General features: G+C 50.5%; 3 protein-coding genes across 4 annotated transcripts; 2 read left to right on the plus strand and 1 right to left on the minus strand.

Annotated features, from left to right (window-relative positions):
* Positions 1 to 312: 312 nt before the first annotated feature.
* On the minus strand, positions 313 to 1,951 carry LOC113214649 (putative tRNA (cytidine(32)/guanosine(34)-2'-O)-methyltransferase). The gene is made up of 6 exons (XM_026434086.2): positions 1,738 to 1,951; positions 1,573 to 1,645; positions 1,331 to 1,503; positions 1,040 to 1,249; positions 758 to 942; positions 313 to 677 (listed from the first exon to the last, which is right to left on the minus strand). The coding sequence occupies exons 1-6, from the start codon at positions 1,856 to 1,858 to the stop codon at positions 456 to 458; spliced, it is 984 nt and encodes a 327-aa protein (XP_026289871.1). The 5' UTR covers positions 1,859 to 1,951; the 3' UTR covers positions 313 to 455.
* Positions 1,952 to 2,197: 246 nt separating this feature from the next.
* Positions 2,198 to 6,704, plus strand: LOC113214653 (protein phosphatase 1H). The gene is made up of 8 exons (XM_026434091.2): positions 2,198 to 2,556; positions 2,711 to 2,900; positions 2,973 to 3,149; positions 3,228 to 3,425; positions 3,537 to 3,719; positions 3,799 to 3,906; positions 3,996 to 4,159; positions 4,246 to 6,704. The coding sequence occupies exons 1-8, from the start codon at positions 2,321 to 2,323 to the stop codon at positions 4,781 to 4,783; spliced, it is 1,794 nt and encodes a 597-aa protein (XP_026289876.1). The 5' UTR covers positions 2,198 to 2,320; the 3' UTR covers positions 4,784 to 6,704.
* Positions 6,705 to 6,964: 260 nt separating this feature from the next.
* LOC113214648 (uncharacterized) lies at positions 6,965 to 13,260 on the plus strand. 2 transcript variants are annotated; one of them, XM_052272948.1, is made up of 7 exons: positions 6,965 to 7,255; positions 10,637 to 10,843; positions 11,708 to 11,899; positions 11,977 to 12,190; positions 12,271 to 12,360; positions 12,434 to 12,777; positions 12,862 to 13,260. In XM_052272948.1, the coding sequence occupies exons 2-7, from the start codon at positions 10,647 to 10,649 to the stop codon at positions 13,205 to 13,207; spliced, it is 1,383 nt and encodes a 460-aa protein (XP_052128908.1). In that variant the 5' UTR covers positions 6,965 to 7,255; positions 10,637 to 10,646; the 3' UTR covers positions 13,208 to 13,260. The 2 variants fall into 2 exon arrangements, with proteins under 2 accessions (XP_052128908.1, XP_026289870.1); XM_026434085.2 differs by lacking the exon at positions 6,965 to 7,255 and having other exon boundaries at positions 10,458 to 10,843.

Raw genomic sequence — 13,260 nt, forward strand, 5'->3', positions numbered from 1 at the left:
CCCCCCACGACCGGGACGGGGGGGCAGCCTTAAGTGAAGCGCGCACCACCCAACCTCCCTTTCCCCTAGCTGCACATCGAAGAACGGCGTATGTCAAATTCTTTTAACAAACTGAGTCCTATGTGACAGCACGTATGGCCACAATAAGCTTTGTTTGCCCCCCCCCCCCAACACAAGGTGGTAAAGTTCAGGAAATGGATTCCAACTGAGGACCGCACTGTAGGAGCTGACCAGTGCATGTATATCCACGACCGTTAAAAAGAAGGGTCAACCCCAATCAATACAATACATTTTTTGTTTAAAAACCGAAAATGAAAACAGGATGTGTTTTTATTTAAAATACACAAAATAGTTGCAAACGCAAATGGAATTTTGAGATGTAAATTACACAAATACAATCACAAGGTGATGTGAATAATGTTCCGCGTTTGATCACTTATCAGAAATAAATTTGACTAATTTACCTCATTTCCAGATGAACAACTTGCACCAAGGCTAAGCTTAGCTACCTCCTCTACAGTTGACTGTACATTTTCTTTCTGGTCCTCGGATGGTGATGCTGAATCCACACATAAACCCAAGGCCTTGCATTTCTTCAAGTGAATTGATTCTTCATAAGGCGGTTTAATGGGTGATTGCACTGGTGGGCGATAGACATATGGTTGCCTACCTTCCAGCTAAAAAGAAAACAATCAAAATGTTACCTGCAGGACAATTTAATATTGATCAGGCTTATTTAAATTATTAAATTGTTTACCTCCAAGGGGTAATTTGTGTCAGAGTCGTAAGCACTTAAATCACCACAGGCTAAAAATGGAACAATTATTCTGTTGGAGCCTGTTAGTTCATTCCAATCAGTGTATTTGTGATCCAGTAAAGGATTGCTCATGTTTGGAACATAATCGGCAGGAGGTGAATAATTTTGGCAAACAACAAAAGATTCTGCAAATAAAGTTCAGTATCACATATTATACACATCTCACGCTCTCTCTCAAAAAAAAAAAAAAAATCTACCTGCTAGTACTTGCTAACAACTTACCAATACTAGAATTTCTACTGCTGAGAGGTTTTGAAACAGTCACATTTGGGAAAAAAAGTTTCAATTGTGAATAAAGTAAAGTTATATCTTTGCCCCTAAATATTTTAGCCAAGAACGCCCCCCCTGGTTTCAAAATATGCGTAGTAATGTTTAGTGCAGCAAGAAGGAGCTGCGCTTGAATATATTCATCCATCTCATGAAGTCCTGTGACTACACAAAGGAAGAAATGCATTTAAAAACACAACTATAAGACAGGTTAACAGATACTGCTATACAAAGTTTCTTTCTTACCATCAGGGGCACCATCGCACACAACTAAATCTGCCGATTCTCCTTTGAAGTGGTCGATTATGGCATTTGCAGTAGACACTTGAGTAATATCACCTTGCAGCTGTATGACACCTTTGAGTGGTGCCATAGCTTGTAGGTCTACAGCCACAATTTTAGCATTGTCAAAGCCATCTCTGAAAATTCAAATGTTGTATGGAAATATTTCTAAGGTGGTTGTAACAAAGCGAATGAAGTATTCTTACTTGTGTAACCGCTTGGCAAGGACTTGACTCCAACTTCCTGGAGCAGCACATAAATCGACAACATTCTTAACACCTGAAATCAACGAGAATGAAGTTGAGTCGTTTGTAAACACCACAACATAATTATTGATAATGGAGTGAGTTAGGTTAAATATATTAGCCCACCTTCCAAAAGTTTGAACTCGTCATCAATTTGCATTAACTTGAAAGCACTCCTCGCACGCCATCCTTCTTCTTTGGCCAATCTGTAGTATACATCTCGCTTATCCTTTGAAGTTTTACCCATTTCGGCAATTCACAAATGTACACAAGCCGAATGCAAGCACAACCCGACCATATGTTGCCGCTGTCGTCTGCAGCATGTTATACGCCCTCTAGATTTTTGTTTTTAAATTCCTCACAGTCGCAACAACCAAGAAAAATTAAGACATTTTCTTCAACAAGAAAACTTCATCAGTAAAGCTTTAGCTAATTAAAAAGTACCTGAAATGTCAAAGAAAAAAATTGAAATTTCGACAAGACTCTAACAAAATGAATATATTTCCGCAGTAAGAATATTTTTTTTGAAAATCGTGTTGTCTAGCATGCTACCTTTCACCTGACGTTTCTCAAAATCTCCGAAAAATCAAGGGGGCCGTGTAGTTTGACAACTGGCTCAAAGGGGTTATGTCGTTGTTTGTTTTCTAGTTGATGCCCCTTGAAGATGGGGGTAATATTCGCGTCTAAGTCTTGATCAACGGTCTTTACCATGTTCAGCAAAGTTCGAAACGCCTTGTACAACGCTGTGGGTGGAGTAGAGGCTCTGCCTGCAGTCGCAGACGGAGAAGACCAAAGTAGAACGCGGGTACCCAAGTTTCCATACGCAAGGCCCCATTTCTTGTTGTTTCAACAAGATGAGGTTCAAGTGTCCGCTGATCACCAAATCAGGCCCATTATCGTACCCAGGGACATCTCGAAAATACCCTGGTTGAGTGGATATGCCGAGTAAGTCTTGTTATTTAACCCTGTCAGCATAATGTTTTTTGTCAGTAGCTGTTTGATATATTCCCCTATGTTTTTTAGTTTCTTGTCTGTATAGAAAAAATAGATTCTATCCTAGGAAGTAGCTCCTAAAATTATGTACAATTCTTTGCCACAGAACTGTGAACGCTGGAAAGTCAACATGGAACGAGGACCAAGCCTGTGTCCAGCAAAGAATACTTGTACGGGAGTCAGAGAAACATATTCAGGGTGCAGGGATGCCATATACATACTTTGCACTTTTCGATGGTCATGCTGGCTATGGAGCAGCAGTTGCAGCAGCAAATCAACTTCACAATATTGTCCATGTAAGAAATTTGTCTTATCTGAAATTTTGAATATTATCAAGATGTGGTTTTAATTAGTTGGATATTTTTCAGAAAAAATTAATGGATGTTATTGATCATGTTCTTCCACCATTGGAACTTGGAAACAATGGAGTTCATGGTCACATGGAAGCATCTACACACAGAGGAATGGCTCTTTGGTTTCCAGAAAAAGCACTTCCAGTTGATGCTTTTATCACAGGGGCGCTGGAACTTGCTTTTAATGAAATGGTATGATAAGCAGATGGTAAACCCTGATGTATGAAAAGTTATTTGTGTTCACCTAAATTTACATTCAACTCTTATCAGGATGCTCAAATTGGCGAAGACAAGAAAAAATATGTTATGAAGGGAGGATGCACTTGTGTGGTAGCGTTGTTCATTGCGGGAAAATTATATGTCGCCAATGCTGGTGACTCAAGAGCTGTTCGCTGCTCCCTTGGAAAACCTTACCCTATGTCAAACGATTTTACTCCAAGTACAGAGCGTCGAAGACTTCAGCAATTGGTACGGTTGTAAAAGGACTTTCCACCCAACCCTGAATCCATTTGATAGTGCTCAAAGTAGTTATGCAGTTAAATGCTCAACTGTTCAAAATATTTGTTTTAATTCCTGCAGGCTGCTCATAAACCTGAGCTTCTTTCCGACAATTTCACCCATCTTGAGTACAATCCTCGACCAGGGCGAGCTTTAATGGGTCGTAAAATATTATACAGAGATGTTTTCATGACTGGCTGGGCATACAAAACCTGTGCCCCAGAAGACCTCCGCACCCCAGTTGTGACAGGAGAAGGAAAAAGAGTTAGTATTTGCACTTTTACTCACTGGAATTTCATATCTAAGTTTAAGTATTTTCATTTATAACTGCTTTTTTCCTCAGAGTCGCCTTCTTGCCACAATTGGTGTCACCAGAGGATTGGGTGACCATGAATTAAGATCCATCATTCATAACACTCCAATCAAACCATTTCTTTCCTCTCATGCTGAGGTTTGTAAAAGCTGAACAAATACATAATTAGGTAGGTTTATTACACGCCTTCTCTTTAAATGTTAGTTTTCTTGTTATTATTTTTGTAGGTCAAAATCTACAACATTGAAGCTCAGAAAATTAATGAATCGGATGTACTTGTCATGGGAACTGATGGTTTATGGGATGTAACTAGCAATGAGAGGACAGCTGAGATAGTCCAACACTCTCTTCAGAACTTTCCTTTTGGTGACAAAGCAAATGCTAAATATAGGTATGACAATTTTGTAATCTCTTGTTCATTATTTATCTGCACAGTAATGAATGATTCTATTACCGGACCATTATTATCATTTTTAGATTTACATCTGCTGCTCAAGATTTGGTTATGCACTCTCGAGGAAAACCAGAAGGTCATAACTGGCAAACTACTGGTGGTGCTCCTGGAACAATTGATGACATTTCAGTTTTTGTCATACCGCTTACTCCCTACAAGAGTGAGTGGGAAGCCTGGAAACAAAAAAATGAAGAACTGCGTCAAATTAAATCAGCCAAACTCCCAACTAGTAGCATCATTACATCTGAAGAGCCTCGCACTGACATGGATTTACAGTTTCCAGCAGATTCCTTACCAACAGGAAATCAGACAACTGGTCCCAGTGATAGAACTACAACACCTCTCCAAAATGGAACTTCTTCCTCCAGTATACCTATTGAAGTGTTTGTATCCCAACCTGATGTAGCAAATGCTTTAGATCTGCGTCTTGCAGAGATTAGCCTCGATGCTGAGGAAGTTTTAGCTCCTGAACCAGAAGACACAATTGTAAGCAATGGTGAATCTTCAGCTGCAACTGGAGATAATGCAGATCCCACCTCTCCAAATTATTGTGAACGTTAGGATTTCTAGGCAAATTGACTTATCAGATTGATTCTGTATCAAACATGTTCTCCATCATGAAAATGTCAGAATTTGACTCTAAATGTTGTCAGGCACTGTTTATCAAATAAATGTATGTACGTAACTGAGAGACAGCACTCATAGAATAATGTTAGATAAATGTTCTGCAAGGTGTGATACATCATACTGGCTGTGGTTTGTTGCTGTGCTTCAGTAAATCTGTAAAATTAAGCTCTGATTTTCATTTGTTTGCATAATTTAAAACTCAAAATTTCAGTTCATTCTCTTTCCATTCATTGCTGTCTTCATACATTTTAATGTATTTTCTTCTAGTCTCATTCAGCAAGAAAGTAATGTAGTTATAGTAACAATCTTTGACAGGTGAGTCAAATATTTTTTGGGAGGATTCCGTTGGTTTCCTTTTCATTTAAATGGAAAATTGTAACTGCCCTTATACATATTTTATCATTTATTCATCTACTTGGTAGGTTAAAAAGTCTGTTGAGTAGTTGTTGTAACTACTTGACTCTCCCAAATTAATTTTAACCTGTAGTTTTAATAACTACTGCCTGGGTAAAATGATCAAGTAAGCTTTAAAGTGTCTAAGAGTCATCTATTGTAAGAGGAACCATACTGGACCTCTATTGCTGCATTTTTATTACCGGTATTTCCTATTAAAGCTCATCAATTTAAAATGTGTATTACATTTAAACTAGAATGATCAAACCAGCACAAGTTTTGTATTAATTGGAGTTGCCATATTGCATTTCAACTTTTACCTACAAATGTTGTCATTTACCTGGCTTCACTTTTAACATGTTCTCTGTAGTTGGTCTTCAAAAGCTCATTCAAAGTCGACAGGGTCAAAGCATATAAATTCAGTGTTTTCAAAAGAAAAGTACACATATATGTCTATTCTTGGCACTGTCCTATTTATGTAGGCATTAGAAGTATTTGGACTCAAAGATGAGTTAGCAGATTGTATTTTCTATTGTTATATTGCCTGATCAAGCTTAATGTACTCTTGTAGTTACTTTCAAAGATGACTAGTTGTGGCTTTGTTATTGAGAAATACTGATAATCATTCCCATGCATTCACTTTTGATAAACAGTTATTTTTGTTGTTGTTGTTTTTTCTAGGCTAACATAAATGAACCGTTGTGATAGGATACTGTGGGTCATATATATACTCCTGCATTGTCTTTTTCAGCTTTTAAATTTTCACAGTCTTTGCTGTGTGTTGTTTAGGAAAGTAATTGTTGACATTTTCCCATTTGTACATATTTTTGTATACTGTACAATGTCATTTGCATAGTTTTGTGATCTATAGTATATTTTTGTATTTAAGTTGGAATTTGTTATCCTGGTTTTTTACTCTCAAAGACATTTATTCAGTGTAGATTTAATAAGAATTTTCAGGTGGATCTTGTATGCAACCAGTAATACCCCCACCTTAGTTTTTCTTTTTTCATGTTTCAGCCCAATGTTTTTTAACTGTTAACCAAGTATTAAGTTTTTTGGAGTTTCTGTTAGATAATCATTTAAAATTGTGTATTTAGTTTGGCTTTACATTCCAAATTTCAGTATTTAGTCTTCAATCAAAACTGTTCTACATGTGTTCAAAATTAGCCTGTACTCATTATCTGCCAAAGATTTGTTGTTTGAATAGATCGCAGATCATGTTCCAAACTTGATAAATGCTATTATCTTTGTGATGTATTTTAATGAATATTTTTTTTCTATAGACTAGTGAGTTTATGTCATCTTTGGGTTGATTTGTCTTGATGTCATCTTTGGTACAGTGTGAACAGTTTTCTTGTTTCGAGAAATAGGGGTTGATGTTATTGGACCCACCATCCATCGTATTGTTTTATATCATTAACGTGTGTATGAGAAATAAAAGTGATGTGAAGTACTTAAACACGCTGGTGACTTGGGTTCCTTCCCTCCGCGACGCCTCTAGTTACCTAGTGTCGGGGACCGGGACTTCCACCTCCATCCGCATAACCTTTCCGAATCGTCGTGCCGGCAAAGCGAGAGGAGCGAGCATCGCGCCGGCGAGCGCCGCGCGGAGGGTGGAGGGCGGGGAGTCCTGGCCGAGCCGACTGGTCCTGACTGACCCGACCCCTGCGGTCCTGCGCTGCGGTCTAGCGCCTGAGCCGGGCTGAGCCGGGCCGGCCTTTTAGTCGGTGCTGGATGCTGGCGCCCGCTGGACCGGACCGCCACTGGCTGGAGGCCGCGGGTATATTGCAGAGCCCCCCTGCCGAGCTGCGCGGCGCGGGCGAGGACTTCCCCCGGCCGGCGCTTCGCGTCCCACTGCTGCTGCTAGCGTCCCACTGCTGCTACTTCTTTGCTGCTTCCCCGCCAACGGCGCTCTCAGTCATGATGCCGAAAACTACGGGCGTCACTTGCTAGCAGAACTTGCGGAAGACGACAAGAAAAATCATCGCAGGAGAAAGCAAAACGCTTCAGGTGAGGGCAAAATTGTGATGCTGTGCTTAACCAGGCGTCTACTTTGTGCTTAAGAGAGGTACATGCGGTACGTTTTGATCTACAGTAACTCACGACGTGCTCTACGGTATGGTTGCGTCGTGTAGTCGGAGCAATTCCAGGCCGGGTTGTCCGTACGTCACTCGAATATTTGCGAGTGTCCATTTTTTACAATGTCTCCCTGGAATCGCCCTGTGATATACCAGGCGAATGAAATACAGCGTCGTCCGAACTCGTGCCGATGCTTATTTAGTTATTCCGTGCCGCACGTGTGTGGATGGGCTACCTTAGCTCTGGGCCGTAAGGCGCAATGGTCACATGCAATAACTACAGGCAAACCAACCTGCTCGCTTGCACGCAGTACGGTTTAAGTACGAATGTGGGTGGTTTTCTTTAGGCCGCACAAATTCTTAAAACACATTATGAGACGTGTAAAAGTAATACTTATTCATATGGAGATTTGAAACGCGCATATGTGTCCAACGACACCTATAGTTAAGCCAATTATAGCGACCTCATCCGATGTGCCCCGTTTTATGTGTTATCCCCGGCAGATCCAAACCCGAAAGGGACCGGGCTCACGCGAATCTAGGAATGTGATTCGGGTGAGTGAATGCACTCCCAGTAACGTGTCTGCCCCCCCCCCTCCAAAGTGTTGTGGGTGGGTGCCAATAAGCCCCCCAGGCCTCCCCGACAGTCTCACGGGCTAATCACACTGTTCCTGGGCACGCGAGAGTGTTGTTGCCCCGATTGAAGGGAAGGCCGGGCCGGGGGGGCCCTTCGGCATGAGAAACCAGGAGAGTGGTAAAAGAAGAGGACAGGTGCCGCGGAGGGAGGGAGAGAGGGAGAGAGAGAGAAGGGGCGGGGAAGGCATGGGCGGATCAGTCTGCCACACACATATTAAGTTTGGACAGGGCCGGGGCCGAGGGGGGTCGGGAGGGGTCAGGGGTCACAGGTAATGGCCCTCTCGGTACTGCAGTACCGCCCGCTCCCCCTTCCACCCGCCTGCCCCACCGCAGGCCGGGGCCCCTCGCGCGGGAGCAGCGCCATACCGCGAGGGGGATAAAAGGATATTTGGGGAAACCAGTTGTATTAAATATAAAGAAAGCGCACGCCGCCGACCGGAGAGAGAGACAGAGAAGTTCGGCGCGAACGCGAAAAGGGTCGTGGGGAGCGTGTGTGTGCGTGTCGCACGGGCGTGCGTGTGGAGCCTGGAGCTTGAACTTGACCCTCGCCGTCGTCAGCAGCCGCGTTTATTATCGTGCGTGCTGGCCCTTGCCTCCCTCAGCCCCGGAAGTGGGCGCATCCCTGGAGCAAGTCTGGAGCCCTGGAGGTCGAGGTGCGTGGGCGAGACCAGAGGGAGGACCAAGGCTCGAGGGGGAAGAGAACCCAACCCAGCGGGCCCCGCGCGGCCGCGCCCCGCCCCGCCCCGCCGGCCGCACGCAGCGCCACCTTGCCTCGGACCAGGACCAGTACTTATCGGGGGAGGAGTCCTCGGGGTCCGCCCGCACCGCACCGTCCATACGGTCCATACCCATGAGCCCATCTTGGCCGTCGATCACGGGATGGCTCGTGGCGGGGCGGGGCGGGGCGGGGCGCGCCGCAGCCGCAGGCCGCCTGGACGAGACGGCACGATTGTTTTCTCGTGGAAACGCTGCTCTGCTCAATCGCTTCGACCGGCTGGCCAGTCGGGCCGGGCCGGCGGGGCGGGGCGGATACGTGGGAAAAGGGAATGATTACTGTGACGTCATGTTCCTCGCTTATCCTTGCATGCTCGCTTCATAGCAGGTCGATATGTAGGTGGGATATCGACACCAGGCAGGCACGCACGCAGGCACGCATGACGCCCCCCCCCCCCACACACACACAATACCGCTGTAATTTATCGCAAGTTTCGGTCACCGCTTTACGACCGGGTGCCACTGCTGCCGCCGCTGCGCCGATACTAAAAAGATGATAGACGTCCCCCAAAACAGCCCACCGGGCCTCCGGGCGGACTTTAAGGGCTTTAGCCCCCCCCCCCCCCCCCCCCCCCCCCTCCCTCCGCGTCATCGAAGAGCTGCTGTTCGATTCGGCAGTCGCCAGGACCGCCCGAGACCGTTTAGTACTGCACACGACGGCACCGCGAAAGAAAGTGTTGCGGTACTGTCTTTTCCGCTCCCTAAAACGACCACTTTTTACAACTCTTCGCCGTCGGTCTATTAGTTTTCCATTAGGTGACTACTTCCCGCCTTCTTCTTTTTATAGCCCCAGTGACACGCACACGTACAAAAAGAAATGTAATCGGTCGGAAGACGTGTGGGTCTTTGCGGCCCCCGAGGGGGGGGGGGGAGTTGAGGGGGGGTTACTCCGTGATTTATCTGCGGCCCGATCCGATCTAAGCCGACACACCCTCCTGCAATGAGGAGGAACGAGGCGGGAAACGAACGGGTGTGGGAAGCAGAGGATCCTCCGCCTCTGGTCGAAACGCAACGCTCACCGATAGACGGGGGAAGGGGCCTCTGCTGCTCGCTCAAGTTCGATCGACGTTTGGCATTAATGGTCTTATTCGGGTGTCGCCGCCAGCAGACTGATTCCGAAGAGCGCTCAAGGGGAGCTGCACCATGAGTGCGACAAGGACGGAGCAATACGGAAGGTGTAGGAGAGCGCTCTTCGGAATCAGTCGGCAGATTTGGTCTGCGAGAGAGAGAGAGAGATGACGATAATTCAGAACAAACAAACGAAACGGTGTGGTCCCGTTGCGTCTCCTGTCCAGTCATTGGGCAAGGCAAGTCAAGTCAATAAGGAGGCGAACGCGGGGGAGTGTGGGGCCTCCAGGTGTTTGCTCAGGTGGCGCCGCAGGTGGCGCAGGTGTGGTGTGTGCTGTGCGCATCAGGGAACTCCACCGGCTCATCAGAGAGCCGCGTCCGCGGAGTCCCGGGGAATCAATCCCTCCCTATCGACCTCTCTCTCTCACACACACACCCGCCCTTCTCATCCCCCCCTCCCCCCTCAGCGCTCATTACCGAACCAATGCTGCTGTTTCCTCAGCCAGGTGCAGGCTTCTTGCGATTCGGCTCGATTCAATTGCCCCGCCGTTCTCCCCCCCCCCCTACCCCTTCTCTCTCCCTCTCTCTCTCTCTCTCTCGCTCTCTCGCCAGTCGCCTGGGAGAGGTGCGGGGGCGGAGTGCGGGGGCGGCCGGCCCGGTACCGTTGTAATCGTTGTGCCGGTAAGGCACCGCGTCCCAGCCCCGGCCCTGGCTGGCCCGGGCGCGCTCACTCCCACTGCGTGCAGGACAGCGTGCAGGACGGCGTGCAGGACGGCGTGCAGGACGGCGTGCAGGGACGGCCACTGACGGAGGCGACCTCCTTGTACTGCTGCAGGTGCGGCAGGATGGGCGCCACCAGCTCGTCGCGGTCCGCGCGCCGCCTGCTGCGGGGCCGGCTGTGCTCGCTCTGCCCCTCGCGAGGTGCCGCCGGCGGCGCCAAGGGGGCCGAGGCCGGCGGCACTGCGGCTGCCGCGCACCAGGACGACGCCGTCATCGTGATGCCCCTGGACAACCCACCGGACGTCATTGGAGCGCACGAGAGGTAAGGACGCGCCCGCGCAGGACAAACGAAGCGAAAACAGCGGCGAAAACGCGACGGAGCTGCTGTTCACCTCCTGCTCTCGCTCGCATCGCATGGGTGCGTAGTGTTTTCAAAATCCTGGACACATTCCAGCGATGGCGCCCCCGTCCTGCCTGGCCCCGCTCGATCGCGATGGCCGATTCCAGTTTCCCCCGCGTTTTTACGGCTCTGCCTGACCAGCCGTGCCGCGCCCGCCCCGCGCGGCGCGCCGCGACGAGCAGATCGAATTTCATTTCCAAGTTCTCAAGCGACGCGAAGCAAACTTGATGGTCTTGTCATCGCGCTGGTTTCGTTACTTTCGGATGGAGATGCCAGCGGCAGCTGCAAGATGCCAGCCGCTGCTGGATGCCTTCGCCGGGCAGCTGACCGGCAGCCAGCACGGCGGGGAGAGTGGCGCGGAGGTTTCCTGGTTACTTGTGGCGGCGGCGCGGCGGGGGGCGAGGGAAGACCACGGGCACTGACAGGGGAGGGGGATAGGCTGGAGCAGCGCCCCCCTCTCCCACCTTGAACGGCCGCATCGTGGGAAGGCCGTGTCCTGTCGGTGTCCAGTCAACTAGCCGAAGAAGAGGATCCCGATCAATAACACTGAGCAAAAATAAGGAAAATAAAGAGGGCCAGAGGAAGGGGGGAGGGTGTGTGGGATCGTGCACGCCACGCTGGGCCGGCGGCGGCGGCTCGCGGCCGCTTTGATAGCGGTCTGGCCCGGGACTCACGACCACGGTCCAGCCTCCGCTTATTAAACACTTATGCCCTCAGCGGCGGGTGGGGCATCAGGGCGAGGGAGCGGCCCGGCGGCAGTCGTGCCTTCACTGTGCTGTCCTACAGGTACTACAGCCCCGGCGGCTACCCGTACGGCCTGGACGGCCTGGCCGGCAGCCTCCCCGGCCGGACGCTGGCACGCACCCTGCCCACGCAGCACCAGCACCCGCCCTGGCCGCCGCGCCAGGACCGCCAGCACGACGCGGGGAGGACCACCGCGAGGACCTGCTCCACCACCACGCCCTCCTCCAGGTCCAGGTGGGTGGCAAGCGGTGAGATGAGTGTGTGTGCCAACGTGATAGGGTGCTGGACCCCGGCTCTGCCTCGCTCTGCAGGACGGAGGCCCGGTCCGGATCGTCGTCGCCGCCCTCGCGTCAGCCGCACAGCCACAGCCGGCGGCACCGGCACCACCGCGGCCGCTCCAGCAAGCCCTCCAGCGGGTGCTCCAGGTCCAGGCCCTCCGCCAGGTCGCCCCGGCATAGCAGGGCCGCGCAGTCCAGGGCCTGCTTTGGGTACGACATAGAGGACGTGGACGGATTCCTCGCCAAGGTAAACTACTAGTGCATTCTGTCTTGCTTGCGCCAGCTCTGCTACACTCTCGACATGATTCGCCCGTCGACTGCCTGCAGGCCTCCATCCAGAGTCCGGCCAACATCCCCATGGTGCTCGCCGCCGCCTGCACGCTGTACCGGACGCGGGAGGGCGGCTGGCAGGAGGAGGTGAGTGTCCCTGGCCCGGACCCGCGTGCGTGTCGAGACCGTCTCTACCACCCCGTCTACTGTTCGCCGCCAGGTGCCCCTGCCGCTGGGGATGGTGGTCAACGGCGTGTTCCGCGCGTCTGGCTGGCTCTACGCGCAGACCCCCCACGGCCACGAGGGCTACGTCCGCTACACGTCCTGCCTACCGCTGGGCATCATCCCGCCGCAGCGCGCCGAGGCCGCCGATGAGGCCCCGACCAGGGTGGCCGAGGTCCGCGCCGCGGCCGCCGCCGCCTCCTCGTCGTCGCCCTCGCCGCGCGGCGCGGGGCAGAGGCCGGGCCCCTGCTGGGACACGGCCTCAGACATCTTCCCGTACCCGGCCCTGTGCTCGGGCAACAGGACGGACACGGACAAGATTGGGGACACGCGTTCAGAGAGGTAAGCCCCCGCTCGGCCGGCGCTCCAGTTCCCTCCGGTGCCCTCGGCAGGCAGAACCCTGACCGGTACTTCCCTCTCCCGCAGTGCGTACAGCTCCAGGCGGCCTGCCGCTGCCGCCGGCCGGGGTCGCCGTGCGCTCAACCTGGAGCACCTCCTCGAGGCCCGGCGCGCGGAGCAGAGGGTGGACGCCCTCTACATCCAGGCCTGCACCGGCGGCTCCGCCGTCTGGGCCGCATCCACCACGGCGTCTTCACGACCGGGCACGCTCGTGGTTGTACAGAGAACGTACACCGGCTTCGGCCTCAGTCTAGCGCGGGGCGACGTCGTCGCCATCTTGGAGAACGAGGACAGCGGGTGGCTGCGAGTCCAGGACCGTCACGGAAGGGAGGGCCTCGTGCCAGCCTCCATAACAGACAGCGGATATTTGTAGGCTTTAATTGCGTCCTTTGTTGCCAGCATAGTGGGGGAATGGAATAAAAACGA

This window comes from Frankliniella occidentalis, unplaced genomic scaffold, assembly GCF_000697945.3.
Source record: "Frankliniella occidentalis isolate FOCC.00 unplaced genomic scaffold, Focc_3.1 Scaffold7, whole genome shotgun sequence".
NCBI lineage: Eukaryota > Metazoa > Arthropoda > Insecta > Thysanoptera > Thripidae > Frankliniella > Frankliniella occidentalis.